General features: G+C 41.3%; 1 protein-coding gene across 4 annotated transcripts in view; it reads left to right on the plus strand.

The window, feature by feature from the left end:
• opa1 (OPA1 mitochondrial dynamin like GTPase) overlaps positions 1–6,724 on the plus strand; it is a 124,781-nt gene extending 118,057 nt beyond the window's left edge. For all 4 annotated transcript variants that reach the window (XM_084693206.1, XM_084693207.1, XM_084693208.1 and 1 more), the window contains 2 exons: positions 6,098–6,170; positions 6,276–6,724. In XM_084693206.1, the coding sequence (XP_084549332.1) occupies positions 6,098–6,162 (65 nt within the window). In that variant the 3' untranslated portion in view covers positions 6,163–6,170; positions 6,276–6,724. The remainder of the gene's footprint in view (positions 1–6,097; positions 6,171–6,275) is intronic.
• The last annotated feature ends 9,478 nt before the right edge of the window (positions 6,725–16,202 follow it).

Below are 16,202 nucleotides of genomic sequence, written 5' to 3' on the forward strand. Positions count from 1 at the left end.
ACATACAAACTGGGGCATGTTTGAATCATATGTGCATCTTTATTTTTAAATGAAGTCACCTTTAAAACAGCACTAATTCTCTTTAGTACTGTACACTTGAGCACAGACGGTACAAATGTTTCTCAATTTGAGGGTTCTTTAAGAGGTGTTATTTGTGATTAGTTTAGCTGTAATCGTCAGCCTATAGAGAAGCTTAGAATGTGAATGTGAGCATCTCAACCTTGTGAAGCATGAACAGTAGGGTATAAAAGTCTGAGATCACATGGAACATTTACTGGGGAAATTGAAGACTGACAGCTTGAGAAATGTCTGAGAAATACTGAGAAAATGGTGATCACAAGACGTTATTTGAAACATTGTCAAATTAAGCTGGGATCGTTAGGTTTTGCACAAACTTCATGCCAGCTCAACTGCCCGCTGTCATCAAAGCAAAATGGGGACATACCGAATACAAACACAATGACCAGGATGCAAAAATAACAGTAAAGTAAGATATTTATTTCCAACACAAATGACATGGATATTGAAGGGAAGTATGCCACAAAGTCACACACAAACATAGTAACAAGTTGACTCCAAAGTGACGAGGGGTTTATATCTTTCTGGAGCAGTAGCGCTAATGATGAAGAAAAGAGTTGATAAGCCAATCACAGACTGACACATCAATCTATTAGAAAGTAAAAACAGCAGGGAAGACTTTACAAATATTCAGACAGACTTGTGTATTCTTGTTCATAACACAGTCCATGTCACTCAATTTTTATACAACAAATAAATTGTGATGCTAGTCAAATCCTAACAAAGCCTAGCTTTCTGAATGGATTTGTTTCTGTAGGTATAAGTTACTATACTTTGACTGTCCTGTTTGGGACTGAAATATAGGTTCATTATATTAGTAAAAAAATCTTGTTTAGTCTGACATTTTACTGACCCCATCTCTCCAGACCTGTCTCTCTCCCGTGGGCAGTTCTGGTTTCTAAATAAGACCTCCAGAACCAGAGCTAATTCATGGTTCTGTCATTTTTGGGCCATCAACATTACCATCTTTCTATGCACCCCCTGCAGACAGCTTTTATTACATTTACATTTTGTCATTTAGCTGACGCTCTTATCCAGAGCCACTTACAGTAAGTACAGGGACATTCCCCCCGAGGCAAGTAGGGTAAAGTGCCTTGCCCAAGGACACAACGTCAGTTTTGCACGGCCGGATATCGAACCAGCAACCTTCTGATTGCTAGCCCAATTCCCTAACTGCTCAGCCACCTGACTCCCTAGCCACCTGACTCCCTTTTATAGCGTTTTACAGTACAGATTTAGAGACAAAGAAAATTACATGGCAGGAAGGCCCCTTGGTTTGTTGCAGAAGTTGTTACATTTCTCTTTTATTTTGTATTTTTTACACAATGTCAATTTGGGACAGGAATCAGGCAGTGGCGATTTATTTAAGACTGCAAGGGGAAGCTCAGCTTCCCCTAAAATGTCAAAACATTTATGGTAAAATATTTACTATTGGGTTAACATTTTAAATGCGTTAGAACACATCCGTCTCGAAGAATCAGCTACATATATTAGCAGTTCGACTGACTTATTTCCTTCTCATACATTCCCATGGCGTCACAGTGAATTTCCCTGTTGAGGCCCAGCAGCCATGGACTTCAATGGGGCTACTTTGAACAGTTTTTTCAGTGCTTCGAAACTATACGGTCATTGGATAAATACTGCAATTATGTCCCGCCCACGGATGCTCAGCTTTTCTGGGTGTGAATGGAGGAGTGGGCTGGCCTGGACGCTTGGCTTCTGTGTGATGATTGGAGGGTCTGTTGAAAGACTGCATCTCCTTTTGATTTACAGCAATTTTGTACTATAAAAAGTTGCCGAAGATATTGAAGCTCAGTCCTGATTTTGCAAGTGTAGTTGAAAGACAAACTTCAGCAACCTATTTATTGTTATTTGCTTGGCAAATTGCTAGCCAATTTTCATCATACATTTCATACAATTATACACCACATTCCTTGTTTTAGTTTAACTTAATTCCCACATTTCCTTCGAGTTTAATATTGTTTAGTTAGATCGTTCGTTCATTCATTCATTCATATAGTAGGCTAGGCTAGTGTCGTAGGGGTGAACTAGCCAGTGAACTAGCAAAAATGTATATGATGTAGGCCGAAAATGGGCTTCCCCTATTTGAAAGACCAGCAGCCGCCACTGGAACAAGGATAAGTTGCAACCTCTGTCTTGTTACAATGAAGTAGTTATGGGGCACCATATTAAAATACCATCTTGGCTGAAAACCTTTGAAACTTTTTTTTAATACTGGTTTCTCTTTTTAAACTGTCGTCTGTCATTCATGTTTAATCCAGAGAAGGAGCATCCCCATTTGATGACATTTGGTCCCTCTGTCTCTCAGCATGCTTCAGCCACCCTCCTCTCTGTCTCTCTTTATCCCTTTCTTCTCTTGCATCTGCATCAATCAGTTGTTAAACAGGGTCACAATGTTTTCAACGTCTAATTACAGGTAAATTAAAGGCTTTTCCCCCAGCCCTTTCTGCCACTGTTTTGGACACCACCGGTTTAGAGCTCAGCTGACTTGGATTGAAAGAGATATCATTTCATGTGAGAATCAGGCGAAAGAGGAACCTGAAAGAAGGGATTGGGAAAACCCCCATCTGAGAAGATCAGAGTGTGGCCCCTAAGTCAACCCAACCTTACACACACACACACACACACACACACACGGCCACCTTGAAGAAAGAGGCCCCTGGATAGACACCAAGGGATTGTAGGAATATTCATGATCACAGAAAGTGGGTGGTTTAATGAATGTGTTTTGGTGGCTTATCTCTTAGGTAAACAAGGCTGCTAAAAGGAAGTTTTACATGCTCAGACACAAGAGAAAAGGGACTGTGGTTTTGTGACAGAATTTTAGACACTGAATAGAATGTGGTCTTGTTGCAGTCTTTTCTTTACCTGGCATCTTGAGGGACTAATAGATGGCACTGGGCAGTTTACATGTTTCTTAGCAATTGTAACCAGAATAGTTTGTTCGTTGACAGTGTCTGGAAATCTGGCAGGGACCAGTTTTAATGTGCTTAACTGGGTTTGCAAAAAGTCAGTAGTGTTTGCCTGTAATTTTTTTGAACTTATGATGTTTGTGTCTCTAAAATGTCAAACTTTTAAATGCATTGTGCTGGAACAAACAAGTGAGAATATGTTAATTCTCTCTACAGAAGAACCACACCAGCAGTTGACGGTTTAGAGGAAAGTTACCATGATTAAGTTGTCATTTGGCATGTGTACTCATACCTTTACCATAATGATGATGTCATCGTTGTGTGCACTGTGGGACTTGAAGCAGGATGAGGTTACAGATCCACACCTATTCTGGAGTCGGTGTGCCTGAGCTATCCCAACTCATAATGCCTCCATTAGGTGTTGAAATCTCCCCCCTCAGCCCCCCCAACCGGTTAGCAGAGTATCAAAGGCAGGGGAATTTCCTTTAGCCACCAGCCAGCCATCACTGTGTGTATGTGTGTGTGGGCAGGAATTATTGTATCAAGGGTTGGCCCACAAGTTGTGTGTGTGCTAGAGTGTTTGAGTTGCAGCTTTTCTTATTGTTTCAGCTCTCCTAGGTATTTGTTACTCCTCAAAGGCTGCCATGTGCATTTCATCCGTCAGTGAAGGCATAACTGCTGTTGTGCACCTGTTAAAGGGGACCTCATATAAGCCCCTCATTTGAAGATAGTTACACTCTAAAGCATGTTCTGAGTTATAACTTTTTTGTTGACCTAAAATGTACAATTAAGACTTTGTTGTTCAATTGTGTAAACCATTATTATTATAATTCTGGGAATGAACGACCGTAGCAATTTAGAAATTGTTTTTTTTTTACTTCCGTTGAAAGCAATGAAACGCACTGCTTAAAAAGTGTTGTGTTGCCAATTGATGAACAAACAGAGACTTGTGTACTTTGATCGGAGTGTGTGTTTGAGTTTGTGCTTGGTGGAGGCAGGTTATAGAGTGTTTGACTCAGGTGCAGCTGGCATCCAGGCTCTTTCTTTTTCTGTTGGTATGCTGACTTCCGGTAATCCCAGCCCAGGCCAGCCACTGTTTAATTCAGTCATCAGGAGTTTCTGTCTCCCCAGCCGCCCCTCGTGTACTGTACTTGAGCACATGGGTGGATTTCTGCTCAAAGATGGCAACAAAATGGATGCATGTGTGTAACGTACTGCCATATCTTTACTGTATATTTCCACTACACTAAATTTGTGACACGGTCTGATAAAAACGGGACGTTGTTGTCCGAGGTCATTTCTCCGTTTTTTACAGATTGTGAAATTGCAGATTGTAAGCTTTCAAGTTGTGTCTCATACATTGAAAACTGAAAGTAGTTACGCGGATCAAAATTTTGGTAAACCTGGAAAGCTCTAGCCAAGATATTCGGCTTAAAATATTTTAGACTTTTTCACACCTCGAGAGGTGTGATTGTTTTGCGTTAATCATTAGAAGCATTGAGCGCCGGTTATTTCACGCAGTGAAAAAAATATATACATATATATTCGCACAGGTTCCTGCTTTCTTGGCTTATCCTAGATGTGTTTTATCTCCCAGTATTTTTGTACTGAATACATTGCACTGTACTTGGCCCAATTATGGTTCTTAAGTTATGTGTTAAGTTGTTGGTGCAAATCGCATCTTTCAAAAACAGCTTGAAAGATGTACTCACAGTTTACCAGGTCAAACAAAGAAAAATGTATCCTGTGTACAATGCAATGCCCGAGATATCCTATTCAATCTATTTAGTCCGACAAAAATGTATGCTGAACATGCAGAAGGCATGCTTGAAATCAAATCAAATGTATTAGTATAGCCCTTTTTACACGCAAGCATGTTACAGAGGGCTTCATATACGCCCATAGAACTGCCCCTCAACCAATCTAAACCCTCAAGGAAGAAAAGGAAAAACTCCCAACGGGAGAAAAAATGGAAGAAACCTTGGGAGGAGCAATTCAGAGAGGGATCCCCTCCAGAGACGGTTGGTGGGAGAGAGGAGCAGAACACAGGCAAAACATAGTCATAGTGTCAATGGGTTTTGAAACACCAAAATCCATTGTTGAACCTAAACTACTTGTGAAACATTACATTTAAGGGTACTTTACTCAAGACGGAATCTGCTGATCTGCCGTACAGAGAAACACAGCCTACATACAAAACATTACAGCTAGTACCCCGCGATATATATGCTATATTCCCTTTTCTCAGAATTTTTGATCAATCACACATCTTCTTGGAGGGAGGTAATATGTCAAAGTATCAGAGGGATCAACTTGATTGTGTTGTGAGCTAACAAGAAATATGATATGTGCTGCCTTTATCTGAGTTTGCAAAGTAGCCTTGTTTTGAGGTTGATTGTGTGACTATTTGGAGCCATGTGTTGCAAGGGTGAGAGAAGAGGTGGCAGGAGGTAGATTGGGGTTCATGTTATGTCATGATATGACTGATACTAACAGTATTGTTTTTGGCACTTGTACAGTATGAGCAAACAGAATAGTTGGATGTGACAACCTAGATTTTGAAAAATGGGATTCATCAAATTTTAACTAAGTGAACAAAATACTCCATTCCTCAATCCTCAAAATCATGTTTTTGTCTCTTTTTGGGGGGGGGGGGACACAACAAATTTGGCTGTACACAGCTGACTGATTCTAAAGTGTTCTAAAAAAAAATACAGAGCAATAGTCAACCAAGGTTTTGTAATAAAGATTTCATCATATAGATTCAATTACAGCTCTAATAATATATTGTATATTTAAGGTGCCCTTGTCACACTAAAGGGAATTATTATTTAAAACCTGCAGATATGTTTTGTTTTACATTCATTTTAAAGTTATTCATACTTTTTATTTTGAAGCATGGCATACAGATGAGCGTTCATCTAATAATAGCTTGTCTCCTGGTAACTGGCATATTAAAGATGGGTAGGTAGGGTTTTTGAGAAGCTGAAATAAACTTCACACCAGATAGCAACAATTGATTAAATACTCTGGGCGTAAAATGAAAGAAATCCAATATCTGATTCACCTGTTTTTTTTTTCTCCAGAAAAAGTTCGTGAGATCCAGGAGAAACTTGAAGCTTTCATTGAAGCTCTTCACAAAGAGAAATAGAACTGCAGGTATTTAATGCTGAAAAATATGATTATTATTACTAACCAGTACTTAATTAATGTTTGTCACACCATCAAGATTATCCATTTTATGTCAATTCTCATTAATTGCAGAACCCATGGACGAGAAACTACAAATCAGAGCTTGAAGATGCACTGATTTAACGCAACAAAACCCACCCTTACTTGTAATTACTGCACTCCACCCTCTCAAATGCTATGTCCACCAATGTCTGATTTCAATGCCCATGGCTTATCTTACGAACTTAGTTAATTCTCCTATCTCGTTATTTATTTTTTCAAGCTGTCCAGAAAAAAATAAACATTGAATTGAACTGTGTGAATTGAAGCCCTTGGCCAAGCACTTCAATGTGACTAACATGGCAGGCTCTAAGGGGACTGTCTCTCCCCCATGTCCCCTTCAGTGCTAAACATCCCCTTGATGTGTTCACCATACTACCAAAAGATGTTGTCATTTAAACCCTGGAGGGGAAAACGGACAAAATTACGTGCCACTTCTTTCTTTTCCTCCCTCACTTCTAATAAATGAGAATTATGCTGTACAGGCTTCTCTTCCCACATCATTTTCACTGGTGTGTGTGTTGGGATATGTGTGCATGTTTGTTGGTATGTGTGTGCGTGTGTGTAATGTGTGCAGGTGTGTAGCACATTTATAACTTCCTGTAGGATTCCATACGATTCCATCTCACTGAATCACCGACATATCTGGCACACTTCAGATCACTTTGACTATCTAATGCCGCTAGTTTGCAGCACTTATTTCCTGGTTGCAAATAGAGCACTTGCCCAAGTGTTTTATTCCAAAACAATATATATCCACTTGGAAAATAGTTCCAATGATTTCTCATTTTTCAAATTGGTGATATATTCTTTTGGATGGAAACACATCACATAGACTTAATGTAAGTTTGTTTTTATTTAGCACCAGTAGAAATGGTTACTGTGTACTAATGTATTGGTGTACATTATTTAAACCATACAGATTTCACTTCATTCATCTACATGGATTAAATACACAACCTCAAAATTATGTACATTTGTACCAGTGAATCATTGAATTCCTACACTAAGATTGTATGTTCTATTCTGCTGTAGCACATTCGATTTGAAAGACGTCTAACGCTGAAATAAGTGTAAGAGCCTTACTTACTTACTCTTTACACTATAGTGTGTTTTTGCAATATCTTGTGTGCTCTTAAGAGTCTGTATGACGTTTAATTTCAGGAGGCTTTAGATCTCTATACAACCTTCTATTGAACGATAATTGAGTTGCATTTTGAACCGTATGATCAAATCATGGGAAAAGACTGGTTTCTCATGGGCATAGTGTTTTTCCTGGAAGGAAAGAAAAGGGTTAAACGTGACATCAGCACACATGCTTCCTTATACACATGGACTTCTCTCCATCTGGCCTACTTTTTCTCTCTCTCCCTCACATGCTCTCATTTCCCTTTGCCAATCGACTCACTTTGATCAAGTGGTCAGTCAGGTAAAAATGTTTCCCACTCCTTGTTTATACAGACTTTTCTCTGCCCATCTTCACCCTCTCTTTACACTTTCCCCTAGCTGTTCTGTGTCTATTGTCAGTGACAAAAAAAAGGTTAGACATTAACTTTGTCCATTGTCCACTAGTTAAATGCCTGTATGACAGTATATCCATTGGTGGATGAAACCTATATTGCTCTAGAATGTTATAAAATGTTATGTTTGCATGATGTGACACATCAGATATGCTTTATTTATTCATTTTAATTGTGTGTAAAAGAAACAAATTATAAATAAGATTAATGTCATTAAAATTGTGTTTTTCACAAGTGTTTTTCATTGTTTAATGCCTGATGTAAAAGCAAGGAGCAGCAGCAAACTACCAGCTAAAGCCAGAATGGATAAAGGTGTAATCTGTCATCGTCTGTTGATGTAGTAAAAATGATTATTAAAGGCATTATTAAAGTTACCTTTTGAGTGGCTGTAACTCAAAAGGTAACCAATAACATGTAGTCAAAAAGTCAAGACATCAAGCCACTTCTAAAATATGAAGAGAAGAGCATCAAGAATGAGAGTTTGGTTGTTTTGTCAAGGTACAGTAAGAGATGGGATACAAATAACATTCTGTTATACGTGTAATTCAATTGTGCTCACTAAGATGTGTTGCTGGTAAAGTCCACGTAGGATCTGTGTTCTGTTCCATACTGTATGTTTCCCCGGAGAGGCTCCAGGTCGGACTAAACTGCCTCCATGCTCAGTACCCTCCAGGGTGCTATTCCAGGTGAACAGTCTTGATAATGGGGCAGGCTGGGGGGTAAATCGGGCATAGACAGCGGGGGAGGTGGCAAGACTGATTAATAACATACTGTAGGGTGAAAAGGTCATTCACTCCTGGGCAATTGTCTTTCACATGGGATTGCTTGTTACTGTACCTACAGACAGTACCTCCACCAAGGGTCACTGGTGGTGGGGGGAGGTTGCACAATTTTGCCTTGTCTTGCTTGTTTCAGGCATCTAAGGAGCATCGATCTTTATTCCATACATACACACACGCCTTCCATTAAATTGCTGTTTTTACATTGAGGGTGCTTTCATATTCAGCTTGAAAAAATATCTAAAAAGCCTTTAACCTTTTGAAAATACATGAACTTAATGTATTTTTACAGGGTCTCAAAAGGCAGCCAATAAGTCAACCTCCAACCTGTCTGTGTGCCATCAGACCACCACGTTCAGAATAGGAGGGAGGGCCGGACATATGCAACTATTAGCATCTCCAAAGGCAGTCACGTTGACGAATAGCAGGCCTCACAACGGCACACTGGCTCAGTTTGTGTTTTACTTCTATTATGGTACTGCCACAAAGGCAACTAAGGCCTGGCAAAGACCTGTCAAATTTGCCACTGCAACAGAGGCTCACAAAGCACCATTTCTCTGCTTCCAGAAAGATAAGGCTTGTTCTTTTTTCAGAATCCCCCCTTCTCTCTCTTCCATCCCTCATGGTCTGATGGTAGAAATGATGTGTCTGATGTGTGGAGTATCAGGGTGGGTTTAACCAGTCTAATGTACCTTGCAAAAAGGAGATACCTATTTGTTGTTGACTTTAATTTGACGGCTTGTGGAGCTAGCCTTTGTTTTTTGGTTTGTGTTGGAGAAATTGATGTAGAGACTGTGACAGTCTGGAACACACAGTTTCAACTAGGCCTTTACTTCAACAGGCACTGGATGGTAAACCTTTGACATGGCACCTTCAATTGTTGTTGAGCGAATTCATCCTCATTTTCAAACAAGTTCTTGAAATGAAGGCTTCTCGAAGATTGATACGTAGCAGAACAAGGTTAAAGGTCTGTGATTTAATGGGATTTGTTTAAATTATTTTTATTTATTTACTGTAACATTTGAAATCATTGTGTGTACTTGTCATTCAGTGACTACACAGCAACAACAACAAAGGTGGATTGAAATATTTAAGGATATGAAAGACTTACTGTAAATATGATTTATATGTTATCAAATTGTTTCGATGTGAGGCAAATTGACACTGAAATTATTCGAGGATTGTGGAAGCATCAGGCTTCATTCTTTATGTCCAGCCTAAAGACCTAGACTGTCCCTGGGGCGCTGTGCTTTCTACCCAGAGAAGAAAAGATGTCACAATTGCCTATTGTGCTCATTATGTCTGAGGCATCTTCACATAGCCTGAGGGGTCCATTCAAAGCTAAATTAGATCCAAGCTGAATTGGCAAAGTCACAGATGTCAGTGAATGTCCCTATACACTGATCAACCCCCTCTTTTACTCACACAAACATACACACACACACAACCAAACACTATTCTACGGGTATCTTCAAAGGAAGCACTGAAATTCTTCCTCCCATGTGAATCCTATGGGAGGCAGACTGTGTGCGTGTGTCCCTCTGTTTAAGAGATTGCGTTAAATCACAGTGGTGGCAGGGCAAGTACCGGCATTTCCCACCATTCAGACTTGGGTAGGCCCCAATAATTTCTGAAATTCTCACAGCAGGGAGGGCCATAAATGAATAAACATTTGTGTCTGAAATTGAGCCGTTTAATGGATTCCTGATTGCAAGCCTATATGTTTGCTCTAACCCTCTCAGGACACTGTTGTTGGCTCACGCATTGGGTTGCTCCATGCATAAAACAGGAGCCTGTCTCATTATTTCATTCTTCCTTGAAAAAAACCCTGACACTAACTGTTCATATGCAATAACTGGATACCCATCCAATCAAACACCCAGAAACGGACCAGCAAAATACATTGAAACAGGAAGGGATACCAACAAAACAGAGATGAGAAGGAGGGAGCGCACTATAGTCTACTTTCACAGGCACAGATGAGGACTTTTATGTGCAGATGAGGTTGTCATGGGAAAACAGATCACCACATAAAATCTTTCTGAAGCGAGGATAAGTTAGAGAGGGAAAAGAGAAAGGTTAGGAGCCTCGATTACAAGCAGGACCAGTGGTTTTGCATGCACTTAAAGGGATTATTTGGCTATTGATGTCAACTAAGGCGCAAGCAGGTGAGGTCTGGGCTCATCCTTTAGGTAAACAGCTCTGGGAATGATGGGGTTGCCAGGTTTCAAAGCTCGGTTGCCGGGGCTAAAGTGTATCTGTCCACAAAGGCTACATCGGGGTGGCTTATCCCTTTCCCTGTGGAGCTATAGTGACTGGAGGCTAGCACTTGTCCCGGGAGGGTGGATACTGAGTACCCAACTTTCACTGCTTTGAATGTCAGTGTGGCCACACCAAAAAGGGTCTGGTGCCATTACTTGACTGTCTAGAATGGTATCTTAGCAGGCCCTAAAACTAAATGCAAACAGAGGGGGGACTTGGGTATGAATGAGCCAGCATGCTAGCCTGGTCAGGCTGACATAGCATAGCGGCATTGACAAGTGTTAAAGTGACTTTGAGATGACAGCTTAGAAGTTGAAGCAATCAGTGTCAAACTGTCTTTGTGTGTCTTAAGAGTGACTGAGTTGATTTAGATTAATGTATTATTTGGTTGATTGTGAGTAAATACACTACCTCATAGATTTTTTTTTAATGTTACGTGAGAATGTAATACAAATTTAAAGTATTGTATATTCATACAACACTTATTGTGATTTACGATGCATCTGGATCAGCTCTGGGCCACTGCCCCCCCCCCACCATCTTCTTAAAAGTGCTGTGTCTTTGACCCTCTCTTTCTCTACTGTTCCTCTTACTCCTTGCTAGGTCAATGGTCAGTTTATTCACCTGCCTTTAACCATTACCAGACATGTGCTGCTTCTGAAAGACCCTAGGTTGTCTTTCCAACTCTCCCCTTCCTCCTATGCCCTCTGTTCCTGGCCCTCACCCCAGCCTCGACACCCCCCCCTCTCTGGTAAGGGCATCCAATATTGAGGTAGTGTCCTGGGGCAGACTCTTGATGTGTTTGACAGTTGCTAGTGAACTGCTTTGTTCCTTTCCTCCAGGTCTGGAGGACAGCCCACCAGTCTAAACCCTGCCTTCTATGTGTGAGTGTGTGTGTCTGTGTGTGTGTACAGTGTGTGCACACGCGTTTTCTCCAAGTGTGTGTGTGTCTATTGTTCTTGTGTGGGCGTGTGTGTTTTGTGTGTATCCCTCATTGCTGTGATCCAGTGCTCAAGAATGTTTGCTCTGACAATACTGAACAACTGTAGTCAGTCTTCCTTCCTCTCCAACCCTAAGAAGACACTTGGAGGGCAGGAGTCAACCCTTTCTCTGCCAGACGTGGTCTTTCCTTTACGAGGTGAAAGGTAAATAAGTGTGGCTTTAGTAGGTGGATTGTTCCTTGGGTGCTGCCCTGACTGTCCTTGTTCAAACAGGACCATCCTCACAACATAGTCCCTATGACTCTTACCAGGGGAAGATTAAGAAGATTCTGTTTCGATTTTTACATATTTATAGACATTAATTAATCAGTTTGATGAAATGATTTTGTATTTGCCCTCAGAGTAGCCCTCCAGTTACTATAGATTAGATGCTGTAGAATTACCATTACGTACCTAGGCATCTTGTTTTCAACGGGTTAATCCACTGAATCAGTAATTCACCATATACAGCTCTCTCACTCTCTCTTTCCTTCTCTGTGTCCGTCACATAAACACATTTACACACCTTATCCTCTTTAGAATGAGATCCTAACCTCCGGTACCGTGAGGAGTTATAGACAGAAACAGAAGACAGAAGTTTGTCTGCAGGCTATATTGTTCATGTCGTGGACCTCTTGATTGTGCTACACACTCCACTCCTCAAACACACACACAATCACCAGAAATTCTACCTAAATTTTCACACCCTGTTCCATGTCCTTCACAAAATAGTCTCCCCTCAAACACACACACACCAACAGGCACAAAATTATGCTGAGGCCTCCAGGGACCAATTAAGAGCTTGCCTACTTGCCCAGGGCAGTACGACACCCCTCATCTTCACTTTCAACAACTCCCTTCCAAATCCCTCACTGCCCCTATTCCCCTGTCTGCTCCAGACCCCTGACACACAACCCCAGTGCTGAATCAGAACACACAGAAGCGTTAGAACAAGACCTTCCTGCTCCCCTACCTCACAAACACACACACAGCGCAGTGCATAGCTGGTCGTACTGGATAATATGAAGGGCAGTGAGGTTCAGATAGAGGTTTGGAAACCTTAACCATCCCAATCAAACATATCCTCAACCAACCCCCACAACAGACACAATACAAACAGAACAGCGAGGTTAGGGATTTGTCATTGATGAAGTTCAATAAAGTCTAAAAACCAGACGGCTGCATATGGTTAGTGAGAAACAGTTAAATATGGTATGAGGAAGGCTTAAGGATGGCGAACATTTAAAATTGGCATTGACATTGATTCAACTTTTGTCTACTCTATTACGTTATTTAGCCTACAAACTATCTGCAAAAAACTGTGAACTGAGACATTTTTATTTGTAAAAAGTAATTCTGTTCCCTCAAACAATTACAGCAAAGCACTCTTTAATTCTAAGATACAAACTTAAGTTGCATTATGTTGGTCAGAGTATCAGGACATTAAAAAGACCAGCCCAGTGGTGTAGACGGGGAGAGGTGAATAAGGCCAGGCTTACAAAGCTAAGCCCAGCCTGAAAGAGTATAGGTAAAGCAGGGAGGCAGGGTAGTGAGGGATCATCCCTGTTGTAACACTGCCCATCCAACAAAGACGAAGGGAACAAGGGAGGGTCTGGTGGTCCGGCGCCATTCTCTGTCCAGGTCTCCATGCCAACACACACAAACACACACAATCATACACTCCCACAACCTCCTACACACATCTGAAGGCTACTGAGGGTCCAGAGCCCTCTGCCCCCTGTCATCCCACCCATATTCTAATCTGCTGGATTAGATCTTGCAATGCTTTGTGGACTGATGTGTCCCAAACAAGGCAGCAAGTCAAAGGTCACCCTGGACTCTGACCATGGCCCCCGGTGGCCCTGGTGACAGGACTTTCCTTATGGCACTCTTGGGGCCTACATGGGCCCCCAAACCCAGCAGTGCTCAGTTTCTCTTCTCCTATCTGTGTGGCAGGTCTAGTATCTCATCAGATGGTCTGGAGATATGGGTGGCTTTGGGTGGCTTTGTCCTGTCAAGCGATAGACGCTGAATAGAGAGGCCACGATGAGGTCAGACTGATCGTAGTGCTCTGCTGCCTTTGAAATGCTATTGATACACCCAGACCCCTCACTGCTCCCTTCCCTGCCCTAACCTGACCACCGGGCGAAAACCCTCCATGTTGTTCACCAGAACATTGTTCTCTAATCTACCAGATGTATCTATCTATATAAAAATAGAGAAATAAAAGGATATTTATACAAATATAGATAGATATGTAGATAGACATGTACATACCATTCCCAGAAGGCAATCAGAGCCTTGTGTGAATACACTGGTTACATTGGTATGTTCTGATTGAATATTGGAAGTATTGCAAGGTGAAGTGTTCCCGTAGTCCTTACAAACAGAGAAAAGAGAGACTTCCTCCCCTTTTCACACAGAATTCAACAACGTATGATAGACACACATTAATCGTTAACTAAGAGTAGCAGCCGCTAATGGCAATGTCTTTAGCCTCTACTCACAAATCAGCCACACCTGACAATTCATTATAAGCTGCTTGTTTCACTACCTAGCTATTTTCATCAAGTGATCAAATGTATTGTGAAATAAAACACATACTAATCACATTATAGCAAAACAAATAATTTGAGTTTCCTGAAGAGATTAAGTTCTCTGGGTACAAGCAGGCAGCATCTGGGACAGTTTGTCAAACACATTCCTGAGGGAGAGTACCATATCTTATAAACAGAGCAGTGGTGAACCAGAATATTCTGTGTTGATATGCTTACCGTATGTCTATTTTTTGTTTACATCAAATACGTAAAGTGTGGTCATGGGGGTTAATACTGAGAAGTAAAGGAGTTGGGTTATTAACCAGAAGGTTGCCGGTTCTATTCCTGGCCGGGCTATTCACCCTACTTGCCTCAGGGAGAATGTCCCTGTACTTACTGTAAGTCACTCTGGATAAGAGTGTCTGCTAAATGACTAAATGTATGTATGTGCTGGGTCTGAAGACTGACATTAAAACTTTGTCAAAATTGCAAACAACAAAAAGACAACCTTTTGCTATCCTCCCTCACCTTCTTCCTCCATCAATTTTCCTTCCTAGCTACCTCCCTCCCATACATCATCCCTCACTCCCCTACTTCTTTCTTCATACATAATAGCTACAGACACTTTCCCAGTGCTTCACATTGTTGACAGGAAATGGCCAGTGTGGCAGCATCCAGTCTGACCAGAGCCCTTCTGTTACCTCAGAGTGTTCCCCCTAATGAAGCCTGCACTGCCAGGCGTGTTGTCTCCCGGAAGCACAGAGGACGAGACCCAGATGTCTCGGTGCTGGCACCTCACAAGCTAATAGGCCTGGCTTCTCTCCTGTCCTTTCCGCTTTCCTACTGCCCACAGAACCAAGAGAAGCAATTAAATTCAATTGGAGGTTTGTTAGGGACTCAGCCCCTTGGGGCCGACTGGACATTTATTTGTGGTCTGACCTAGTTGCTGGTTCTGATAAATAGGTTTGGGGGGAGAAAGCCACCGGAGGTCATTAATCTACAATGCGATCAGGACAACCTTGCACGGTCAATTCTCATTAATTGGCCATTTACTCTAACGCAAGCTGGAGGTGCCAAGGAGAAAAAAAATATGGTCCTTTGTTGATCCATAATTTGATCCTCTCCGGCACTAATATGAGAAACCCAAAAAAGCGCTAGAAAGATTCAAACACCTCATAGTGGTAAAAAACACCTCTTCAGTGCTTAAAAAACAAATCCCAATTTGTGACTTTTGGTATAACAGGATAACTGAATAACAGGTTCTAGGACCAAACTAGTTCTTTCTCCAGACCTCTTACTGTATTTAGAATATGCAGATAAATAAAATGATTGGAACTATAAAAACACAAAGTAGGAGGTTAAACTACTTCTCACTACACCGTCTCAAATAAAGAAGCAATCTCTCTTTTTGTCATCATTTGGGCTGTTCAGTCTTGGCTGAGCTTGTGTAAACACTCTTCCAGATGGTAATAGACTCATTGACTTGGGCTGATAACAACCTTATCTCGACTGTGCCTTCCTCTTCATGGACAAGGCTTAGTCAGACACTGCTGTCAGGTATGGATAGATGGAAGGGTGGAAAAAAGAAATGTTGGGAGGACTTAAAAGCAGGGCACAAACTGTCCTCATCTTAATATTATCAGTGAACCCACTCTTTTTTCAGTGCTCCAAGTGCTCATACTGAATCTCTGCTAGGACACAAAAGAAACCATAGTCACATAGGCCTCACAGCGATGGGCTCATTGAACCAGCGTCATCATCACACATACAGACACACAGTGTGTCTCATTATTGTCTCACTGTTTCATTCCTCACTACTCACACACACTAACCAACACACCACACACAAACACAAACACATACTCGCATGCACACACACTGA

The sequence above is a fragment of the Hypomesus nipponensis genome, chromosome 26, assembly GCF_054491055.1.
Source record: "Hypomesus nipponensis isolate SF chromosome 26, ASM5449105v1, whole genome shotgun sequence".
NCBI lineage: Eukaryota > Metazoa > Chordata > Actinopteri > Osmeriformes > Osmeridae > Hypomesus > Hypomesus nipponensis.